Source organism: Pyxicephalus adspersus, chromosome 1, assembly GCF_032062135.1.
Source record: "Pyxicephalus adspersus chromosome 1, UCB_Pads_2.0, whole genome shotgun sequence".
In the NCBI taxonomy this organism is placed as follows: domain Eukaryota; kingdom Metazoa; phylum Chordata; class Amphibia; order Anura; family Pyxicephalidae; genus Pyxicephalus; species Pyxicephalus adspersus.
The window spans coordinates 56,603,134-56,623,180 of NC_092858.1; the positions used below are offsets into that span (position 1 = coordinate 56,603,134).

The window sequence follows — 20,047 nt, forward strand, 5'->3', positions numbered from 1 at the left end:
AGAGCGCGCAGCAGGGTGCCGCTCCATTGGTCTTCCCCCTTCCTCTCTCCATAGAGCAAACGGTGCTGTATGTACAGCACTCGTTCATGCATCGTGCAGTCGTTAGTCGTTGGAAAAGATTGTGAAAGATCCTTTACAATGACTTATGTTGCACGTGTGTATGAAGCCTTAGTGATAATGTCTCTAGGTTCTAAATGTATATAATACAAACACAATAATTTTAGTTATTAATTTAATTTGAATTTTAATGAAGGGGCGTAAGGAAGTACCAGTAAAGACATAACAATAGATTAAAAACCAACTTTAAACTTTTAAGGTATGGCTGTACCTTATTGATGGCGGTGGGAACGTTTTCATTTCTATTGATTGCTTTAATGTTCACAGGCATTTTTTCAAATATTTGAATAGCAAACCACAGTTGACAAAGAAAGGCTGTTTGACCTGCTTTTTCACTGCAATGATCACTGCTTCATTAAAGTAAATGGGATTTTAAGACTTGCATTTAAGGTTTTGTAAATGCAGTAAAAACAGCTCCTGACACTTAGGCTATGTGCACATGTAGGATGGTAACAATCTTTCATTAAGATTTCCAATGACATTTGAAAGAATGAGCACAGTACACACTACACTATTCTGTTCTATGGAGAAGACATGGGGTACAATGAAAGGTTTGCACCCCGCTGTGCTCTCCTCCACTGAAATACACAGTGATCATTCCCAGTCAATGATCTGCCAGGATGTATCCGTCTGTACAAGGCTTTAATCTTTCAACTAAAAGGTTGGCTGTTGTTTATCTCAAACATATGCTATTATACCTTGAAGGGATGGATTTTTCAGCTATATACCTTGAAGGGATGGATTTTTCTTCATGTAGATTTTTGGAGGATGGACACATTTTAGCTGCCCATTTCAAGGCATAAAAGTGGTATCCCTTGAGGGCCTGGCAACAGGAGTTGGTATCCCTGGCCTTTTAGCCTAACAACATGAGAGAGCCGGTTATTAGTAGTACAGTAGGGGCTTTTGATTAATAACAAAGAATAATGCATTCTTCTGCATATTGAGCAAACATGCTGAAAAGGAATTGGGTCAGTCAGTCTTGGTTGATAATGACAGTTCTAGGCTAGTAATTGTGCAGATTCTTCTCATTCATTTGTGAACAGAGGTCTCTGTTTGGAATAGGTTGGCGCCTCTAAACACCATGTACATGTGTGTATATACTATAACTAAGACCTAATTGAGAAGTTACACTTTTTAAAACTTTTTTTTTTAAATAATTTTTTATGATCTTTGGAAGCTTTCTATGCTATTCCTTTTCAGGTTCTGTGCCCTGGAATTTATAATGAATATAAAAATTCTGATTTAACTCTCTGTGTCATTGACTATTAGTATTGACTCCAGAGGATCAGCAAAAATGTCAAGCGACTAATAATGGGTAACGTTCAAAAATTGCCATATCAAACAAAAAGTAAAAATTCACACCTAGCCATCAAAAAAAAATGTAGTGTACCAAAATAGTGTAAAAAACTGGAGAGTTGTTGCAATAACTAAAAACAAACACTTTTTTTGGAAAGGAAGACTTATTGGGAGTCTTTTGTACAGCACAAACTGTTTACTGGCCCACCATACCCTGATGGTTTGGAAAACTGGCTGATCGCAAAGATGTCATCAGATTCCATACACCCAAAAGATGATAATTGTGAATTACACATATTTGTATTGTTGCTAGAATGTTTGTATTACACTTTTTTTTTTTTGCTGTAAATATATTTTCATGAATATTTTCGTCTGCTCTCTTAGAAACACAGAGTGACTTCTACCCTGTACCACCTCCATACAGTGTTGCCACTACACTTCCAACTTATGATGAGGCTGAGAAGGCTAAAGCTGCAGCAATGGCGGCAGCAGCCGCTGAAGCAGCGCAAAGAGTAAGTTGTGTTTATACAATGTGACTTTCTAAATGTGAAGTTCCTATTGTTTTCATTTTTCAGTCATCTTCTTATGATTAAAGTGATTAAGAATTTTGTAACATGCCAAACAGATATCACTTCCTTTATGTTGTTCTGTCCTTTCAGATAACTTAAAGCATCTCAGAGTAACCAAATTTGAAGTAAATGTTTGTTTTTACTATGCAGGGCAAAGGTTTGTTAGTGTATGTGTATATACACACCTACCAAAGACGGATTGGGAACAGCGGGGTGCCACTTGCTCATTCTCCCTATCTCACACACTGTGTGTACAATGAGTCTGTTGCAACAAAAATTTACACATGCATGCAGCCTTTATTAGGCTTCTTTATTTTTACCTGGTAATCCTGTACTGTATCTATGGAGAGAGCTTTGGCTGTCACCAATGCTGCACTGCAACCTCTGCATTTGTTTATCTCAGCTGCTTGGGGGAAAGAGACATAAGCAGTTTACACAAATAAAATGCATTTTTACCCCAGGTCCATTTACAGAGTAGCTTTCAAGATTACCAAGTGTTCTGTACCTTTATGCATTTTTGTTCTAGGATTTACATATCCTCTAATGACAGAAGTGTCTCTGGACCTTGCCATTTATTATCAGATCATTTACTGCTCAGGATAGACATTTGGCACCATCCTTATCTCAGGGACACAGTAGAAACTGAAAATTCATTCTGATGGAAATAATTGAGGTAAAAGTCAAGGGGAGTTTGCTGGGGTCACAGTGTGTCCAAAACCTACAGTTGTTTTCCAGCCTCAGAATTATCACCGAGTTTGGGACTGTTGGCTTGATTTTTTAACACTCACCAGACTGAAGAAAATAGAATCATGATCATGATAAAACCTGGATGATCCAGCAGACCTGGAATGGATCTGAATCTGGACCCAAGGCTGAAAACATTTGTCAAGTAATAACAATTTTTAAGAAAACTATTTTAGGTTTGCTAGATCACCCAGTTATTTTCATGATAGTCTATCTTCTCCAGTCTTGGTGAGCTTTATTAATTCAGGCTCTGTCTTGTTCCATGGGGATTCTTGTGATAATGAAATTGTGTTTCCCATTTAATCACTAATTTATACTACTCATAATGATGATGAACCCAGATGACCTGTGCATCTAAGATCTTATATATTTGGAAATGTCCTATCTTTGACTTTCATATATCCTATCCTGATGTAGCAAATATATAAAGGATGTATGTTTTCAAATTTGATAACTAAAAAAATAACTGATTCAAAAGTTGTTTATGCCATATCTGATTTAGTAGGTGGCCTGAGGTATTGGGTGCAGAAGATTAGAATATTCAGATACGACCTGTAGCTTCTGTAGTTATTACTTATTATCATATTTTTTGAAGAATAAATTACATATACAAACTAGTCATTTTCTGTGATAGATTGGATGTTGGCTAAGAAAGGAACATGCCCTGTGTTCCTTGTCTCTTTATTTTAAGTTATCCATTCAGATGTGCATTCAATATGTGGACATACATCTTTTCTATTTAATCACCAGATTGTGGCCTTTGGGGTCCCCCTTCTTGAGAAGGAAGGATGTAGAGATATTGGTGTGGAGACAGACAGTGTCCGGCAGGTGAAAGAGGGAGACATGATGAGAAGGGGTCAGAGTTGGCAGCAGGCAGGTGTAGTACAAGGTCCAGGTGAGTGGTCAGTGCAGGCAGCTGGGCAAGCGTAATCTACATCCAGGCAAATGGTCAGAGCAGAATAGCAATTGTGATCAAATATTGATCAACAATCATAATTTTGTAGCTGGTGCAAAGTCACATCACCTGCCACCATTACTGCAGAGACTAAAAAGTCTCTGCCCCTTTAAGGAGCTCCTCCTCCCTGTGTCAGCGTGCACGACCACCCAGAGACATGCAAGCCCTAAGAGGGCGACTGAATGCCCTGTCAGCCAGAGACAGACAGCGGGCACTGAATTGGATAGCTCGGCGGGGCAGACAGGCGCAAGTCGGTGCAGTATGGTTTGGTACATTGCGCCACAGGTACTGTCAGGTTTTGTGACACTGAATGTTCTCACGTTTAGACACTTGAAAGCTCTGGAGTTTGGGTTTAAATCCTACTACATAGAGTTTGTATGTTCTCATTTGTGAAGAGTTGTTTGGTTTTCTTCCAAAGTTTAAAAAATGCAAAGTTAGTCTTCAACATAAACTTACCTTATTATCCATTTTATACGTGTGTCTGAATACCTGAGGACAGGCTTCTTTAGCGGCATGGACTGATGTGAATGGTCTCCATACTGTGTAATGTACTGCACAGTTTGATGGCATTGTATAAAAAAAGTACCGGTAAGTGCATTTTAGAAAATTTTCCAGTAATTACCTATGGACAGGTAAAAAGATCTGCTCAGGACCATGTCAAATTACAAACTCTGTCTTTGGCTAATTTGACAATATATTTTTTAGAATTGTATTTAAGGAAGTTTAAACCCGTGTCAAATTTGTCTTCCTTGCTGTTTGTGTCCTGCTGGCTTTCTCTTGGCAGCTTTGTGCTGCAAAAGATCTTTTGTTTTCCGTGCAACCTAAAGACAAAAGGTGCATGAAAAAACATTTTTTTTTAGTTTGGCTGAGTTTATAACATCTTGTCTATGTAGATACAATGTGCCAAGTTTATTCTATAATTTTTCCCATATATAATAATCCTAAATTATGAAAAAGTTATTACAAAGGAAGTTAGGGTGTTTATATTAATGTTGTGCATTTATAAATACGTAAAAAAAAAAAAACAACAACAATTGAGGGGGGTTAAACATCAATGCTTATGAAAACTACATCCACAAAATTGTAGTTGAGGAATATAGACTGAAGGTAGTTAATTGGGCCTTATTTGGGTAATAAGGAGTGTAAAACAGTTTAGTGCCGTGTGTCTCAGCTTCTTAACCCAAATACATCCGAACCTGTTGTGGGTAGATTGTAGGGAGAGATTGGATCTAAAGTAAAAAAAAACAAAAAAAAAACCTGGACATTTATTTATCTCCAGCAGCCCCAAGTAGTAGAACCTTTTGCTTTTCCCCTAGACCTAAATGAGCATTTCACCCTTGCAATGCAGTGGGGAGGGGGGGGGGGGGGGGGCATTTTACCCCCCCTTTTTTTTTTTAAATTAAAAAAAAAAAAAAAAAAAAAAAAGTTTGTCTGGAATTGAGTTTTAGGCAGAAATTTGGGTCCAAGTCTTGATGCACAGAAGTTAAGCTGCTAATTGCCCATCCTGGCATAATTAAACAGAATGTCCTTCTATTGCATATTTTTATACAGCGTTGTTGCCACTGCATCTTTCCAGATGGCTGCCTAACATATTCTTAATTAGCTATGAAATGATTATAGTGCTGAGCATGTCATCTTTTGCTGTATTCTGTTTCTCATCTTTTGTTTTCTTTGTAGCAGCTCTGGACTCGATTGAAATTGTGCAGCACGTTGTTCAGTTTGTTATCTAGTAATGTTTTATGTCATGCGAGAGAATAGTACTTAGAGCTATCTTGTTCTATGAGCCCATTTCAGCACGCAGGGAGTTGTTTTAAACACTTCCAGTCTGTCAGCCCAGCTCAATTACACAGTATGAAATAGCTTTCTCTTGTGTGAGATAAAGAGAACAGCATTTGATGAGTTGCTGCACTTTAGCAGCTTTCCTTTTGCATTGTAAAAGCTCTTAAGCAGATTATTTCATTCAGCTTTGGTTTCATTGGAATGCTTTAAACACTTAAACTATTTCCATGCTTTCTTAGCAAAAGTTTATGGCACGGAACAAGGAAGATCTTTTTGCTCAAGACTCTTCAATGCCTTTAGATTTCTGATATTGGGCAGTTAATTCTCACAATATCATGAAATGACTTTATGCAGTTCTTTGACCACTTAAAAAATAGAACTGGAAGTGGTAAGAGCTCAAGGTGTAATTGCTCTGTGTCCGCCAGGTAAATTTTTTTTACCTTTGACAGTTGTCACTGGCACAACTGTCCCCCATACGCCAGTCCCAGTAGTTTTTTCATGCAATCTTTTCTGGTAACTGTGGTCCTATTGTACAACCTGCTTTGCCTTGTTGACATTTTGAGAATATTATTATTTATGTGTGTTTGTCTGAATGCTCCTTCTGTTCTGCATGAAAAGTCATACACTGACTGCACTTGTTGGGTAAGCTTTGCTCTGGCAGTAAGATTGTGGAATTGCGGATCTTATTTATTGGAAGGACACCAGCTTTTCATCATCGTGAAATGGATGGGTTTCCATCCTCTGTGACTATTCATAAATAATCTCGACATTATAACAATTACAGCAATATAACCTGTCATTTGCTGGTTTGTAAGTACATTGGGATTGCAAATATTGTAAAGAGGTTCTTATGTTTAAACCTCAACTCCAGTTTGCAGTTTTTAAAAAGCAACCTGATCCACTCCCAGTGTTTTTAGTGCTTTATATATTTCAGTTTGCCCTCTAAACTTCTTGCAAGGCTCCTACTGGTGGGGTTGGAAAGAGCTCACTCCCACCTGTGCAGCTGCTCTGGGACTACATCTTCCAATTAATATTGTTGCACCAGCAGCAGAGAGGTGGTGGTAAGGTCATTGCCAAGGAGGGGAGTTCTCTCTTTGGAGTAATTCCCTTTACTTTGACTTGCTGTCCTTTAAGAGTTTTTGGCATCAGATAATTTACATGTAGCTTTCTGCTGTGACCATTACAGGGCAGAATTTTTCATTCATTATGCATTGCCAGGGCACACTGTTATAAGCTGTGGGTGAATAGTAGTGCCCACCAGTGACATCACCTGCATGATGGACTCCAGAGGAGTATTAGGTTTAAAAAAGACTTAGGTCCACTGAGTTCAATAAGCAGGTCAGAAAAGTGAATAAGTATCAATTATGGCAAGACCACAAAGGAGGAGGCTACAAAATGCTGGATGTCCAGCCAGGGGGTAGATCCACAGCAACAGGTAAAATAACACTTTATCTGCAAATCTTTAATTCCATGAAGTGAGTGGCTAAGTCACATGACTCCTCCAATCATGGAGCTTTTTGTGCCTTTGCCATAGGGATTTACTGGCTAAACACAGCAGGCCAGTTTTCATGAATGGGATGTGTGGTGTTCTTAATGCTGCACTGCATACCAGATCAGATAGCAATATCCACTCTCCATTATTAATAAGAAGGTAATAGGGTAAGAATGCATATTGCAGAAGGGTTATTGCAAGTCTCTTTCTGCAATAATGCTCTGCTTGGTCCAAAATAAATCCTGAATGAAGCTGCCAGGAGATTTATATATATATATATATATATATATATATATATATATATATATATACGTCCAGGTCTTTTGGCGTTGCTGAGTTCACCAGTTCTTCGTTTCTTTCTCATTATGTACCAAACTGTAGATTTTGCCACTCGTAGTATTGTAGCAATTTCTTGGATGGCATTTTTCTGTTTTTGCAGCTTAAGGATGGCTTGTTTCACCTGCATGGAGAGCTCCTTTGACCGCATGTTGTCTGTTCACAGCAAAATCTTCCACATACAAGCACCCCACCCCCCATGAAATAGACTTTGAGTCAATTGTCCAATTACTTTTGAGCCCCTGAAATGAAGTGATTGTGTTAAAAAAAGGCTTTAGTTCCTCACATTTTTATGCAATCTGTTTGTTCAACCCACTGAAATAAAGCTGAAAGTCTGCAGATCAACTGCATCTGAGTTGTTTCATTTAAAATTATTGAGGTAATGTACATATATATATATATATATATATATATATATATATATATATATATATATTTTTTTTTTTTTTTTTGCTGACCCTGTATGTTCTTTTGGCTCAACTAGACAAGTATACAGTTAGGGTCTTTTGATCTGCATATTTGTTCCAGTTCAGTGATTTCATCAGATTAGAATGTACTAAAACAATCAGGTCATCATAAAAGCTAATAAACAAGCATTTGCATAGTGAGGTCAGCAGAGACAAACCCCACATTTCCCTTGTGCACCCCTTGTAGTGACTTTCCATGGGGCTATCTGTAGACCTTGATTTAGCAGACTGTCTAAGGCCATCCACTCACCAGTTACAGTTTTCATGGTCTGTATCTGATGGGGATCCTTTCCAATGCGCTTAACAAAAACTGACAAAGCTTGATAAAGATTGCTTCCATACCAGCCATATGCCTCTTTAACTGATGGTCATTTTTCATCTTGTCACATAATTAAAGTATGTTTCTAGGAGTTTTCTAGATCTTTCAGCTGTTGAGGACTTTTTTTTCTAGACAGATTGTACCAGGTTACCCCAATCTCTTTTGTAGGTATTTGTGCAATGTGTCCTCTTCAAATATTGAAACTTGCTTATTCCTTCCTGCCTATATTACATCCAAGAAGACTGATATAGTAAGTAAAAATAATAAAGAAGTTAAATTTTACTGTCTTCTTGGTCATCTTGTTATGGTTGTTTGTTAAAAATCATTTGGCATCAGATTAAAGGTAACTAAGGGAACTTTCAGATTTTGGACCAGCTGCTGAGTTTGCAGTATAGCATAATAGCATTGTATTTCCGTTCAATGCAGGAGTGATCGCAGAAGTAGCAAGGAACCTATATAAGGGTTAACATGGAATCATTTTACCAACGTTATTTCACCTCTGAATGTGACACTATGGGCCCATACTTCACCATGCAATCCCAGAACGGATATCATTTCCTTGTTTGTTCAATGCACAATGTGTAAATCAGAATCTGCTGTACATTTCTTTTCTTTTCACAAAATGGTATGCCACATCTCTAGAAAATGAAACCTAGGTTTTATCATATTTTGCATGAATTGATGTGGACTGAGATGTTGTGAAAATATTTACTTCTAGGTCAAACGCCTTACTACTGTGCTTCAGTTCTTTGTCTTGTGTCTTTGTTTTCCATGCTAAGCACGGCCCAGTTAGAGAGTCTAGAAGTCTGTTTGATGAAATATTCCTCAGTCCTTCAGAGGTATGGAACCATTTTAGTCTTTGATATCAATTGTTTCATGCTGAGATTTGAACTTGCTTTATTTCCCCATCTGTTATTGTTATTAAAATGCTGGATGAAATATTGTGCTCTATATAATGCTGCATGGTGATCCTGTCCTTCACTCTATACATATTTTACTATTTTACCTTGATGCTAATGGGTTTCCTAAATATAAATTCAGTTCCCATGCCACAAATTTATATTATGTTCTACATAATTCTTTGCTGCAGCATCAAGGCATAAAGTCAGGACCAGATTTATGTTTGGGTGCCTCCGTGTATGTATATGTTTGTTTGTTTGTTTGTTTATATATATATATATATATATATATATATATATATATATATATAATTTTTTCCCCTTTTGCTATTTTAGCATGCTTTGAATGTCTGCAAAATAATTCAGGTTTATCTTCAGGAGCTTTTCATAACCTTCACCGCTGTGTCAAAATTTTAGTACTAAAATTGATATTCTTAAGGATGCCAAACACAAATCCAATGAATGGGAAGGTACAGTCTTTAGGGCATTTGTAGATGCCATTTAAAATGAACCTCTGCTGACTTTTGCTTTACTGACAGCTCATACTATCTATTTGTGCATATGAAAGTTCTTGTGATTGGCTGCTTAGCCGCAAAATAGTTGCCACAGGGAGAGAGTCTTTTGCCATGTTTAAACTTGGATTTCTTCTTACGGGTGACTTAGTAGAGTGGCTGACATATGAATTGGATGGTAAGTACATCAAGCTCAGTCACTGAGCAGAAGTCACTCAGACAGCCCCCTTAACATGGCACATGGAGGGAGGAGGTCTGGGACTTGGCTTTGTTAAACCTATGGCATTCTTTACAGAAACATAATGTTTGCATAGAGAAGAGTGAACTATTAGAGTGCTATGACATTTTTTTGTCTATTCTTATGGAAAAAGAAAGTGCCTGGGGCCCTGTGGGCTAAGATTTCATGTTTTCACTATGCAATTTTTTTTATATCTTGCATAAGTTTTTAGCAGAGTTTCGTAACTCAAGCCGCAATTTACACATAAAATTGAATATTTAAAGCGAGACATTCATCCTTCATCCGAGTACTCTGAATTCTGATGCTGCAAACAGGCTGCTACTGCTGTTCTTTCAACTCTTTAGGCTATGAAGCTCCAAGGTCCATTTCAGACTTAGCATTTCACTGCGGCATTCTACTGCAGGTTCATCCATGCTCCCATTCACTGTCATATGACTGAATAGAAGTGGTTGGGAACCATTCTGTGCACGTGATAACACGCAGCTTTGGTTGCAGTGGAACAAAGATCAGTTCCTGAAAGTGATTGGGCACTTTTGGCCAGGAGGAAGAATTGCAGCTCAACATCTAGAGCAACTGTCAAATTCTGCATTTGACACTAAAATAAATGCATCGTAGTTAAAAAATAGCAGTTGGAAGCAGCTAACTGCATGTTATTTGACAGCAAGTCCGAACAGGACCTAAAATCCTTTGCTATGTAGTGAATTTTTATTGGTAAAACCGATTTATGAAAACACACCAGGTGGGAAATACATGAACAAAAATGTAAAATGAAACTGACCTAAAATTACCTTTATGGTGTTTTTATAGCTGTAATTTTCAGTTTCCTTTTTGGTGCAGGGTCTGTGTAAATCACATTTACTCTTGTGCTTCAGCACTGTCACTTTTCCATCCTGTCACCTTACATTGTTTACAGGGACCTGCTGCCACCTTTATGAAATAATTGTTCCTAAAAGAGGAAATTGCTTGATATGCTAGATTCTTACACAGATGATCCTTGAGTAATATTTTGCAAGCAAGTTGCCACTATTTTCTTTAATGTGCAAATGACCCGGTATGGACTTTCAACTGACTCAGATCTATAGGAAACAGTCAGTGTTGTGTTTCTCATTACAAAACCTAGAATATTTTGCAAAATCACAATACTGGGAGTCTGTATTGAGGTATAACTAAGGCCAAAGGGTTTTATTTCTTCATTTTGGATAAGGTAAAGATAGGCAAAATCCACTGTTGTTTGTGTCATCTATTCTTCGTTAGGGAAATTTAACTTCCTGTCTTGTAGACTCAAGTTGAAGAAGGAACACTACTTTCAAATAATGGGATTCAATAAAGCAAATGACTTGATTTTATTTCATCTTCTTTTTTATTATTGGCATTTTCAGAATTTAGGGTTTGAAAGTGATATTTTGAGCAGATGCTCAGTGCAGTAACCAGTGGCAGTCAACTGCCTCCATAGACCATAAATCCCTTTCAACCACTTATGCAAGCCTTTTTTGGCAGCCATTTTCAGGCATGTTCAATACCTGAAAATTACTTATTATTATTACGCTCATCTTCCTGTGGGTAAAACTAAATAAAGCTATGCAAGATGCATACACAAGGATTTGCAAACACCAGCCACAACTAAACTTTTCTGCCTGAACCCTCTTTGGGCATCTGTGAGCCGTAGTGCTAGTAGGAGCCTAACAATACCTAATTCTGCAATAAGAAATGACTAGTCTGAACTAAAAAAAATTTTATAACTAATACTATTAATAAAAATAATACAAATGAAATGATGCAAAGCTTGTAGATTATAGTTTCCTTGTAAATTAATAAAACACTATTGTATATATTGTCACAAGTATGATGCTTTTGACCCTGAACCTACACATAAAAAAATGTTCTCCAGCATTTAGTATTATGATTCATATTATTATTAAACAGGATTTACATAGCATCAACATATTACACAGTGCCGTACATTAAATAGGAGTTTCAAATGACAGACAGATACAATGATACAGGAGGAGGAAAGGACCCTGTCCCGAAGAGCTTACAATCTAGCAGGCGAGGGAAGTACTACACAATAAGATGGGAGATATGTAGTGGTGGGAAGTAGTGAGGGTTTAGGAGACAGAAGAAGATGGGTAGGCATGTTTGAAAAGATCAGCTCTTTTAAATGAGCATAAAGCAGTACTAGTTTAATCTTTTAGGGTAAAACATATATTAGAAAATGGTATACGGGTGCCAGGTTTCTTTGTAAACACAGAACATGGTTATGACATTTGCAGTAAATAGGTTGCCAAATATGCCTACTTATTTTTTCCCTCAGGCAGTTTTGTGTTTTTCTATGTCCGATTTCCTGCCGGTTGAATAGTAGCTGGAAAACAACCCTCACTTCTTAAAATTTGTCTACTAACCAAACCTCTTTGGGATGCCAGGAGACATCTCTACCCTCTGGCTGTGCTAGTTGGATGATTTATCACTCAGGGAAACATACATGTGGCTTTCTTGATTGACAAACTCTGCTGTGACCTTCGCAGCATCTCTGCAGAAACTGACATTTTAAAAATGAGAGCAGTAGCTAGGAATTGTGAATGTTTGTGTGAATATCGGTGAACCTGTACAAAAGGAGACGGAATGTAATTTGAAAAATCCTTGCAGTATCAAGTTGTTTTCACTTTTCTCCTTGCGAGTGGCTGTCATATTAAAATGTATCTGCTGTGCAGAACTTTATGCAATTAAAATATTTAACATTGCACCCCTTGATATAAAAAGGTCTTGTGAATGTCACTGATCTATTTTTTTACAGATATTACTGACAATACATTTCAACTCCTTCATAAAAACTGTAGTGTCATCCTAACATGGACCACCAGGTATATATAATTCACACAAATGAATACAGTTATGTATTCAATACAATAGGCAATGTACTTTAAATGCAGCTAGAATAAAATGCTACTTTTTATTGTGCCACATAACTTGCTTTGTTTGTGCCTTGTAACAATCTGTACAGCAGCACTGGGACCCAAGTCTGAGAAAGCGAGGGACTGCAGTAGAGGCAATGTGGCATGGCACATGTGCATTTTTGGTGCCATTGCTTCTTTACTGTTTAGTTGGTAGGGTTGTAAAGTAGATGTAGATGGAAACAGAAAAATGTGTTCTCAGAATTCTTTTACACCTGGCGGGAAGAAGCTGTAGGTAGGTGGTAACCCTTGTAATGTGATCCAACATTTTAGTAACCACCCAGAAAATGCCGGGTGGCTACTGAAAAGTGCCAGGTGGAGCGCCCGGCTAAAAGGGGCTGGGGACACTGGAAAAGTATGGTTGCCAGTCTAGTTGTACAGCTACAAAAAAATAAAAATAAAACTTTATTTAAACTTTATAAGAATGTCTGCTCTTTTGTGGACACATGCCTTGTTTATAAAGAAGATGGTACAGAAGGGATACTCCTCATTGCCACCCCTAAGTCACAACCAGACCAAAGTGTATAGGACCTCTGCCTAGCTGTACCATGCCCCTTAGGGTGCCCCATGCCCCATGGTACATTAATTGACTTCAGGACACATGAAGTTGGGGTCCCAAATACAGAGCTCCTTGCTTCCCCCACTATTCTGTCAATTGAAACCCTGGTGGAGGAGAAGTAGGAAATTGCCTAGTTTGCGCTACCTTAAAACAGAACTAAACTAAGTGATACTCACCTGTCCCTGTTCTGTCGCAGGGCACTACCATCTACTTCCTTCCTGCATTCATCATTCATCTTAGTTGGCTGGGCTGGCAAACATAATTCAGTCCTGGCAAACTCAGGGGAAGCTTGGATGAGATTTTGAAAGCTCCATGAAGCAGTCAGGAATGTAAAAATGCATATTGCAGAAGAGACTGTCCCTGTCAGCTATAAAGTTCTGTCTTATTCAAAATTTTGTAAGTGGAACTTTAAACCAGCCCTTTATGTATTAGAAGTCCTTGTGCAGTGGTGTTTGTTTTGTGTATGGTCAGACAGACCTGCATGGACAGAAATGGAACCCTATTACCCATGGTCTGCTGATAGAAAGCAGCCGGGTAAGTTTCTCTACTTATCATCCATTACTTAGGATTGCCTCTCTTGTCAAATATTGTGCATGACTGTACATCACTTCTGATCAGCGTGGAGAGTTGCAGCAAAATGCTTACACTGCCATGCAGATGGGAATTGGTAAAAAAACACATAAACAGGCACTTCACATAAAAAGCACACACTTCTTCCTGCACTTTCAATGCTTCTGTTGTCTGTATAGCCTCTTGAAAATAGACAAGTATTGTGATTTGCACTTCACAGGCCAAGCATTTGTTCATACAGTTTAGTTATAGCACAGACTTTACATTATAGCACTTCTGAACAGTTTTGAGCTTTCTGTAGTGTTCCTTTCCCACACAATCCCTCTCATTCTGTTAAAATAATGAATTTGGTCACCTGACCCTACTTGAGCTATTTCCCAGATTATTTCATATTGGGAAAATTGCAGTCCATTAATTATTCATCATCTCTGCTCATACCTAGGTACGAAATTGCATTGCCATTTCCGGTTATTATACTGTCAGTGCTGAGCGCTTACAGGCGCTTTCTTACTGCAGAGGCGTTTTGTCATATTTCGACTCATTCCTTCGCTCTCCATGCTGCTGAATTGTGCAAATGACTTGTAATTGGCAATTTGTAGCAAGAGCTTACTAGAATATATATGTATTGTCGTGTTGTTTTTATTTTTACTCTTGTACGTATTTTGTCTTACTTTTAGCTTTATATACATGTGCGTCTTAAGTTTCACCCCTGCTAGTTTTTTGTTTTCTCCAGCCATACAATAACACTAGTGAATGCCACCTTTTACCTCTGCCCTAGGATAAGGGTGATCATTAGTTCCTTGGAGCAGTCACATGTTTATTGGCCCAAACTTGTTAAAACATGGTCAGTAGTTGTAAGTTTGTGCCAATTTCTAGAAAGAAACAATAGGAGCTGATGCATTGCCATTTTTTTAGTTTGTTGAAAAAAAAAATATTGTCAGATTTTGAATACTAAAAGTTAGCAGCAATATATTTTATATTAACTTTTAAACTGTCCTCCATTACTTTTAACCTAAAAGTGCTCAGGTCACCATGAGAAGTGGTAAGGTCATTGCCATAAAGTGGTTGATGGAAAATTTAGAAAACTTGTGTGGAGTGAGGCTTTTAAAACACTCAAATTTTGGATTAAAAGGGTCAGTTTTATATTAAACAAATGATTAATTGTGGTCACTGGCAAGTTTAATTGTCTATGGATTTCTTTTATCTGTACACTATTCCAGAGTTTCTGGCTCGGCTTCACCTTACAACTGAGTTTCACACATCTCACTGCCACGTCTTCTTTAGTGTTAAAATTGCTATTATTGAAGCTCCAAGAATCATATTTCATTAATAATACATGTGCATTGCAAATGTGCTACTGCGTTTCCTCTCATTATTAAGGAAACGTAACATGAGAAAAGCGTAGCTTTATTTTTGATTACCATAAATCAGAACAGAACTTGCATTTGTATACATAAATTTGTTTTTTCTTCTATCAGGAAGAAGAATATCCTCCACGGGATGACTTCAGTGATGCTGACCAGTTGAGAGTGGGAAATGATGGAATATTCATGCTGGCTTTCTTCAGTAAGTTTTTCCCTGTGCTCTGGATTGTGAATTAAAACAAAATCAGTGTGATCTAAAATCCATTGCAAAGACATCTGTTTCCATTTTAAGTATGTAACTATTTTTTTTTAAATAAGATAGAGAGAAGACTGTAGAACGAGACCGCATAGAATCATAAATTTGCTGTATAGTCACAACTTGCTATAAAAAAGATATGAAAAACTTAGGACATGTTATTAGTATAACATGCTGTTCTTTTCTTTGATGGTGCTTCTAAATTCTGTTTATATAAGCATATTTGTGCAGCAAGTATTTTATTCTTTGGTCAACCATCTGCTTCCAGTCTGCTGACTGGACAGTGAATAAGATTACAGCACTCTGCTCATCTTTTTGTCAGGAAGCTTCCAGTATTTTTGATGATTGATGATGCTATGTAAGGCAGCAGAACCTACATGTCTGTCTTAGGTCTAGTTTGTGGTGTGCCACAAAGTTCTAATATAAAGATAGATTTGGGTATGTTAGCTGTTCTTATGTTTGAATATTTTTTAATGGCTACATATTAGGTAAAATAATAATTTTCTAATATTGTCCAGACTTTTAGACTTTAAATGAAAGCACAGCAAGGTGTAGATACTGCAAAATAAGCCATTCAAAGGAAGCACATTAAGCCTTTTTGCATACAGACCATTTCAAAGAAATGCGTGTATTTGCGTGTGTTTAGTACACAGCAATACCCCTTATTTATGTTCTCTAGGCAACCATAAAAATGTAAATTACAGGATATGGAAAGAATCACATAGAATATTTGCAGATGAATAAAACACTTTACCAGTTTTATAGTTAGGTACAAAAATCACATATTATTAAACCACTTCTAATAATACAGCAAAGACTTTCCTAAGTTTAACTTCCTATTGCACAGAACAGAACCCTTCCTTAACACCAGTAAAAGCCCGGACTGTGGTATAGTGCATTCTGCCGACAAATGAGCGGTGTCATCTTCTTCTATGAGAGGAGGCACTTTGGATGTGAGTGGTGTACTGAATGAAAGTCCTGAAACGTTATATCAGGGGTTGGACATAGCTATATATAATAATATTTATTGAGCTACCTATACAGTGTCGCTAGAAACAATATTTTGTGATTGTTTTCAGTGACAATAGAAGGAATGATCAGTTCTGTTTCATTCTAGGGAGAGGGGAGGATGGGTGGGAGGCAGTCCACTGTGTCCTTCTTCATAGGAAGTGATATCTGTCATCTCCGGTTGGTCATACAGTAATCTGCCCAGTCGATCGCTAAAAATCGATTATACCTGGAGCAACATTCTGTAGTGTGTAGCATGGTGGCTCCGTGGTCAGCACTCTGACCTTTGCAGTGCTGGGTCCCAGGTTGGAGTCTAGGCCAGGATACTATCTGCATGGAGTTTGCAGGTTCTCCCTTTGTTTGTGTGGGTTTCCTCCCACATTTCAAAAACCATGCAGTTAGGTTAGTTGGCTTCCCCTCAAAATGACCTTAGACTGTATGACCAATGACTATGGTAGGGATATTAGATTGTGAGCCCCTTTGAGCGACAACTAGTGATAAAAGCGCTGCATATTATGCTGGCCCTATATAAATTTAGAATAATAAAAACATTGAAGTTAAGCACAGCAGTAGTTTCCTTACATATACTTCAACCAGAAACTGCTGGAAGACATACTCAGAATTACATTACAAATTCCTTAAAATCTCTTTAGGTAAATAGAATGCTAGAACACAAATATTTAGACAGTCAAAGTGAAAATAATTGACTAAATAAACTTGTTCTAGAACTCTGGATAAATGTGTGCTTTTCAGGTCCACACATCCCATCCATTTCTACCTGATAACCAGGTCTCCTCTTTCATGCTGAAATATACAATGGTCATCTGTCCATCTGACTCTTGTCAGATTTTCTGGTATAATAGTTGTTTTTCTAGTATACACATGGTCTTAGGTTTGAGGTTATTCATCAACATTTTAAAGGTTGTAAAGTTTATATTTTGCAAAGAAGTTCATAATTTGGCAGAGTAGCATCTGACATCAACATTTCTCCTGTTCTGCATATACTGGCCTCGGTCATACAGAAGTTACTGTCTAGAAAAAAACCAGCCTGTGTGGAACAAGATAAACGTTGATTATTCAAAAAAAAAATGTTATTAAATGTTAAAATAGAAGTTCTTGGAAATTATGAATTCCTTAATAGCTAAATAGCTAAACTAATTTAACCTAAAACATCATTAGTCAGACTTCAGTCTACAACCAAAGGCATATGAGGCAGCACCATGAATCATTACACCAGAAGACATTGATGTACAAATAACAAATTCAGATTCCTATCAGTGAGGATATAAGTTTGTCTGAAGAAGTGGGCATTCCTCCATGCAACCTGCCTAGGTAACACCCGAATAATGCTAGGACTATCTGACGGAAGGAAAATGGCTTAAAGGAAGAGCCATGGATAATACAAATCAATGGAAGAGTGGTTTGATGATGCTTGTAGTCGATCAGAAGGGAAATTAAATGGTCTCATTACCCATTGCCGGTTTTGATTCTTCTTGTTTGTAAGGTGAAATATCCATGGATATTGGACGGTTCCTTTTATGAGGGCTCTTTCTTTATAGGTGTAAAAGTAAAAAGATAAGGCTGGCATTCAGCTATAGGGTACATAAGTTGGGTGTAAATGGTAAGAAATATTAATTGATAGATATAGATGAATTGAGGAGCGAGAGAAAGAAGAAAAAATTAATGTGAGGAAGCGAGGCGTTGTGCCAGTCCTGGAATTGTATGCAAATGTTTAATAATACTCTCTTGGGAAAATAGTTGCAGTCTTCTACACATAAATGTTTTATTTTACAGCTTGCATTCTAATAGTAACCATACTACTCATTCAATATTTCCTAAATATTTCAAATATTTTGTTCATTGTTTAATTGTGTTTAACAGAGATTGTTGCCCCATTAACCCCAATTAACCTTTAGACGCAATTTGTCACTCATTGCAGCTGTTTGATTTGGAACAGATAGTCAAGTATGACCTAGATGTAGGGAATCTTCTAATATATTCATGCAATAGAAACTCACAACATTGCCCTTTTTATGCTTTGTACTGTTTTTTATGACAATATATTGTGTCATTTCTCCATGAACATACAGGATTAGGGGTTAGTGTTCGCTCTTTGCTTCTAAGATAAACTCTGGCACAACCATATTGGAAAATGTCCAAAAGATATTTAATCCATTATGTAACAGCAGTATATGCTATAACTTGTCCTTTTTTGACATTTTAACAGGGAGGAACCTTTGAAATAACTTACAGGTTATTGGGAAACCCTTATGTAATTACTATATCCACAGCTCATATTACATTAGTGTGGTGATCAGTGGGAAGAATGTCACCCTTACAGATGGCCAAAATGATCCTTGGTATTATTTAAACTGACCTGAGAGATCTAAATTGCTCATGACCCAAGGAACCATTCTAGAGGAACCATAGGGCAGCGGTGTACATTAAATAAGTGTTTCACATGACAGATACAAACACAGGAGGGGAATACCCTGCTCAGAAGAGTTGAAAAAACGCCATGTTGTAAAATTTCAACTTTATGAACCTACTCTTCCTTTTATGTCATAGAAATAAAACACACATTTCAGATGTTGTCTCTTTAAAAACTGTTCACGTACTGCGATTTACCTGTTCATCCTGCCAGAGTAGTAGAGCGGTAGTTCTCACCTGCTGGACCTGAGAGTTTTTAGATAGACAAAACATAGTGAAGTGTTTATGTTTAGAGGGGGTGCATCTTGAAACACCTACTGGATGCTTATAAGGTTAGTGATATGGCATAAAGATTGGTATGGGTAAAGCAATGGCCTCCTTAGAGATCTCTTGCTATGCTTCGGCAGACAAATTAGCTGATGTCTAGTCATTTATTTTGGAAATTGTAAACCGGCCTTTTCTATGAACATAGACACTAGATTGCAAAAACCACAGCTTTTATGATTTCTGTTACTGGTGTGAGAACAAGCGTTGTAGCTTTAGGAAATCCTACTTCTAGAGAAGGTCACTCGTTGTAGTAAGCCAAGGATTGTCCTTCGCCTCCCTTTAGCAATACTGATGGTAATTTTTTATATGACTAAAGCTTCACCAAGACTTTTTTTTTTTTTTTACACTTGTGCTTGAGAACAACATGGTATAAGCCAGAATTCCTCTACAATATGAGTCTTTTTTTTTTCTTATCCAGAGTTTTAGAATATATTCTGCTGCCAGAAGGTGGAGGACATACTGTACATGGTTGATGTAGACCAAGAAGTGTCCTTAGCTTTTGTGTAGCAAGATGTGTAATACATCAATGAACAGACTTTTACCTTAGAAGCACCCAACCAGCCATTACAACAGTAGTCTACATTACTTACTGTACTCTTACCGGAAGTAAGGCCAGCTTGCGACCCTTCCCTCTGATGCCCCTTGCAGTGTCTTGGTACTTTTTACATTGCCACCACTTTAAACTTCTGTAACACCCCACAGTGTGGTATGATGTGCTGCATTGGGAAAAAGGTTGAGATATATTTTTTATTCTTTCTGGTACATTGGCGGCCTTTACAAATGAACACACTGGAGCAGGAAGATGTTAAAGGGCCCTAAACAAAGTTTTTCTTATGGGATCAAAGGGTACATTTCTTGCAAG

General features: G+C 37.5%; 1 protein-coding gene across 2 annotated transcripts in view; it reads left to right on the forward strand.

Annotated features, from left to right (window-relative positions):
• Positions 1 to 20,047, forward strand: part of NDFIP2 (Nedd4 family interacting protein 2) — a 69,169-nt gene that overhangs the window by 15,559 nt on the left and 33,563 nt on the right. Inside the window, exons 3-5 of one of the 2 annotated variants that reach the window (XM_072410969.1) lie at positions 1,798 to 1,925; positions 8,854 to 8,913; positions 15,279 to 15,366. In XM_072410969.1, the coding sequence (XP_072267070.1) occupies positions 1,798 to 1,925; positions 8,854 to 8,913; positions 15,279 to 15,366 (276 nt within the window). The remainder of the gene's footprint in view (positions 1 to 1,797; positions 1,926 to 8,853; positions 8,914 to 15,278; positions 15,367 to 20,047) is intronic. The other variant, XM_072410978.1, reaches the window with a different exon arrangement.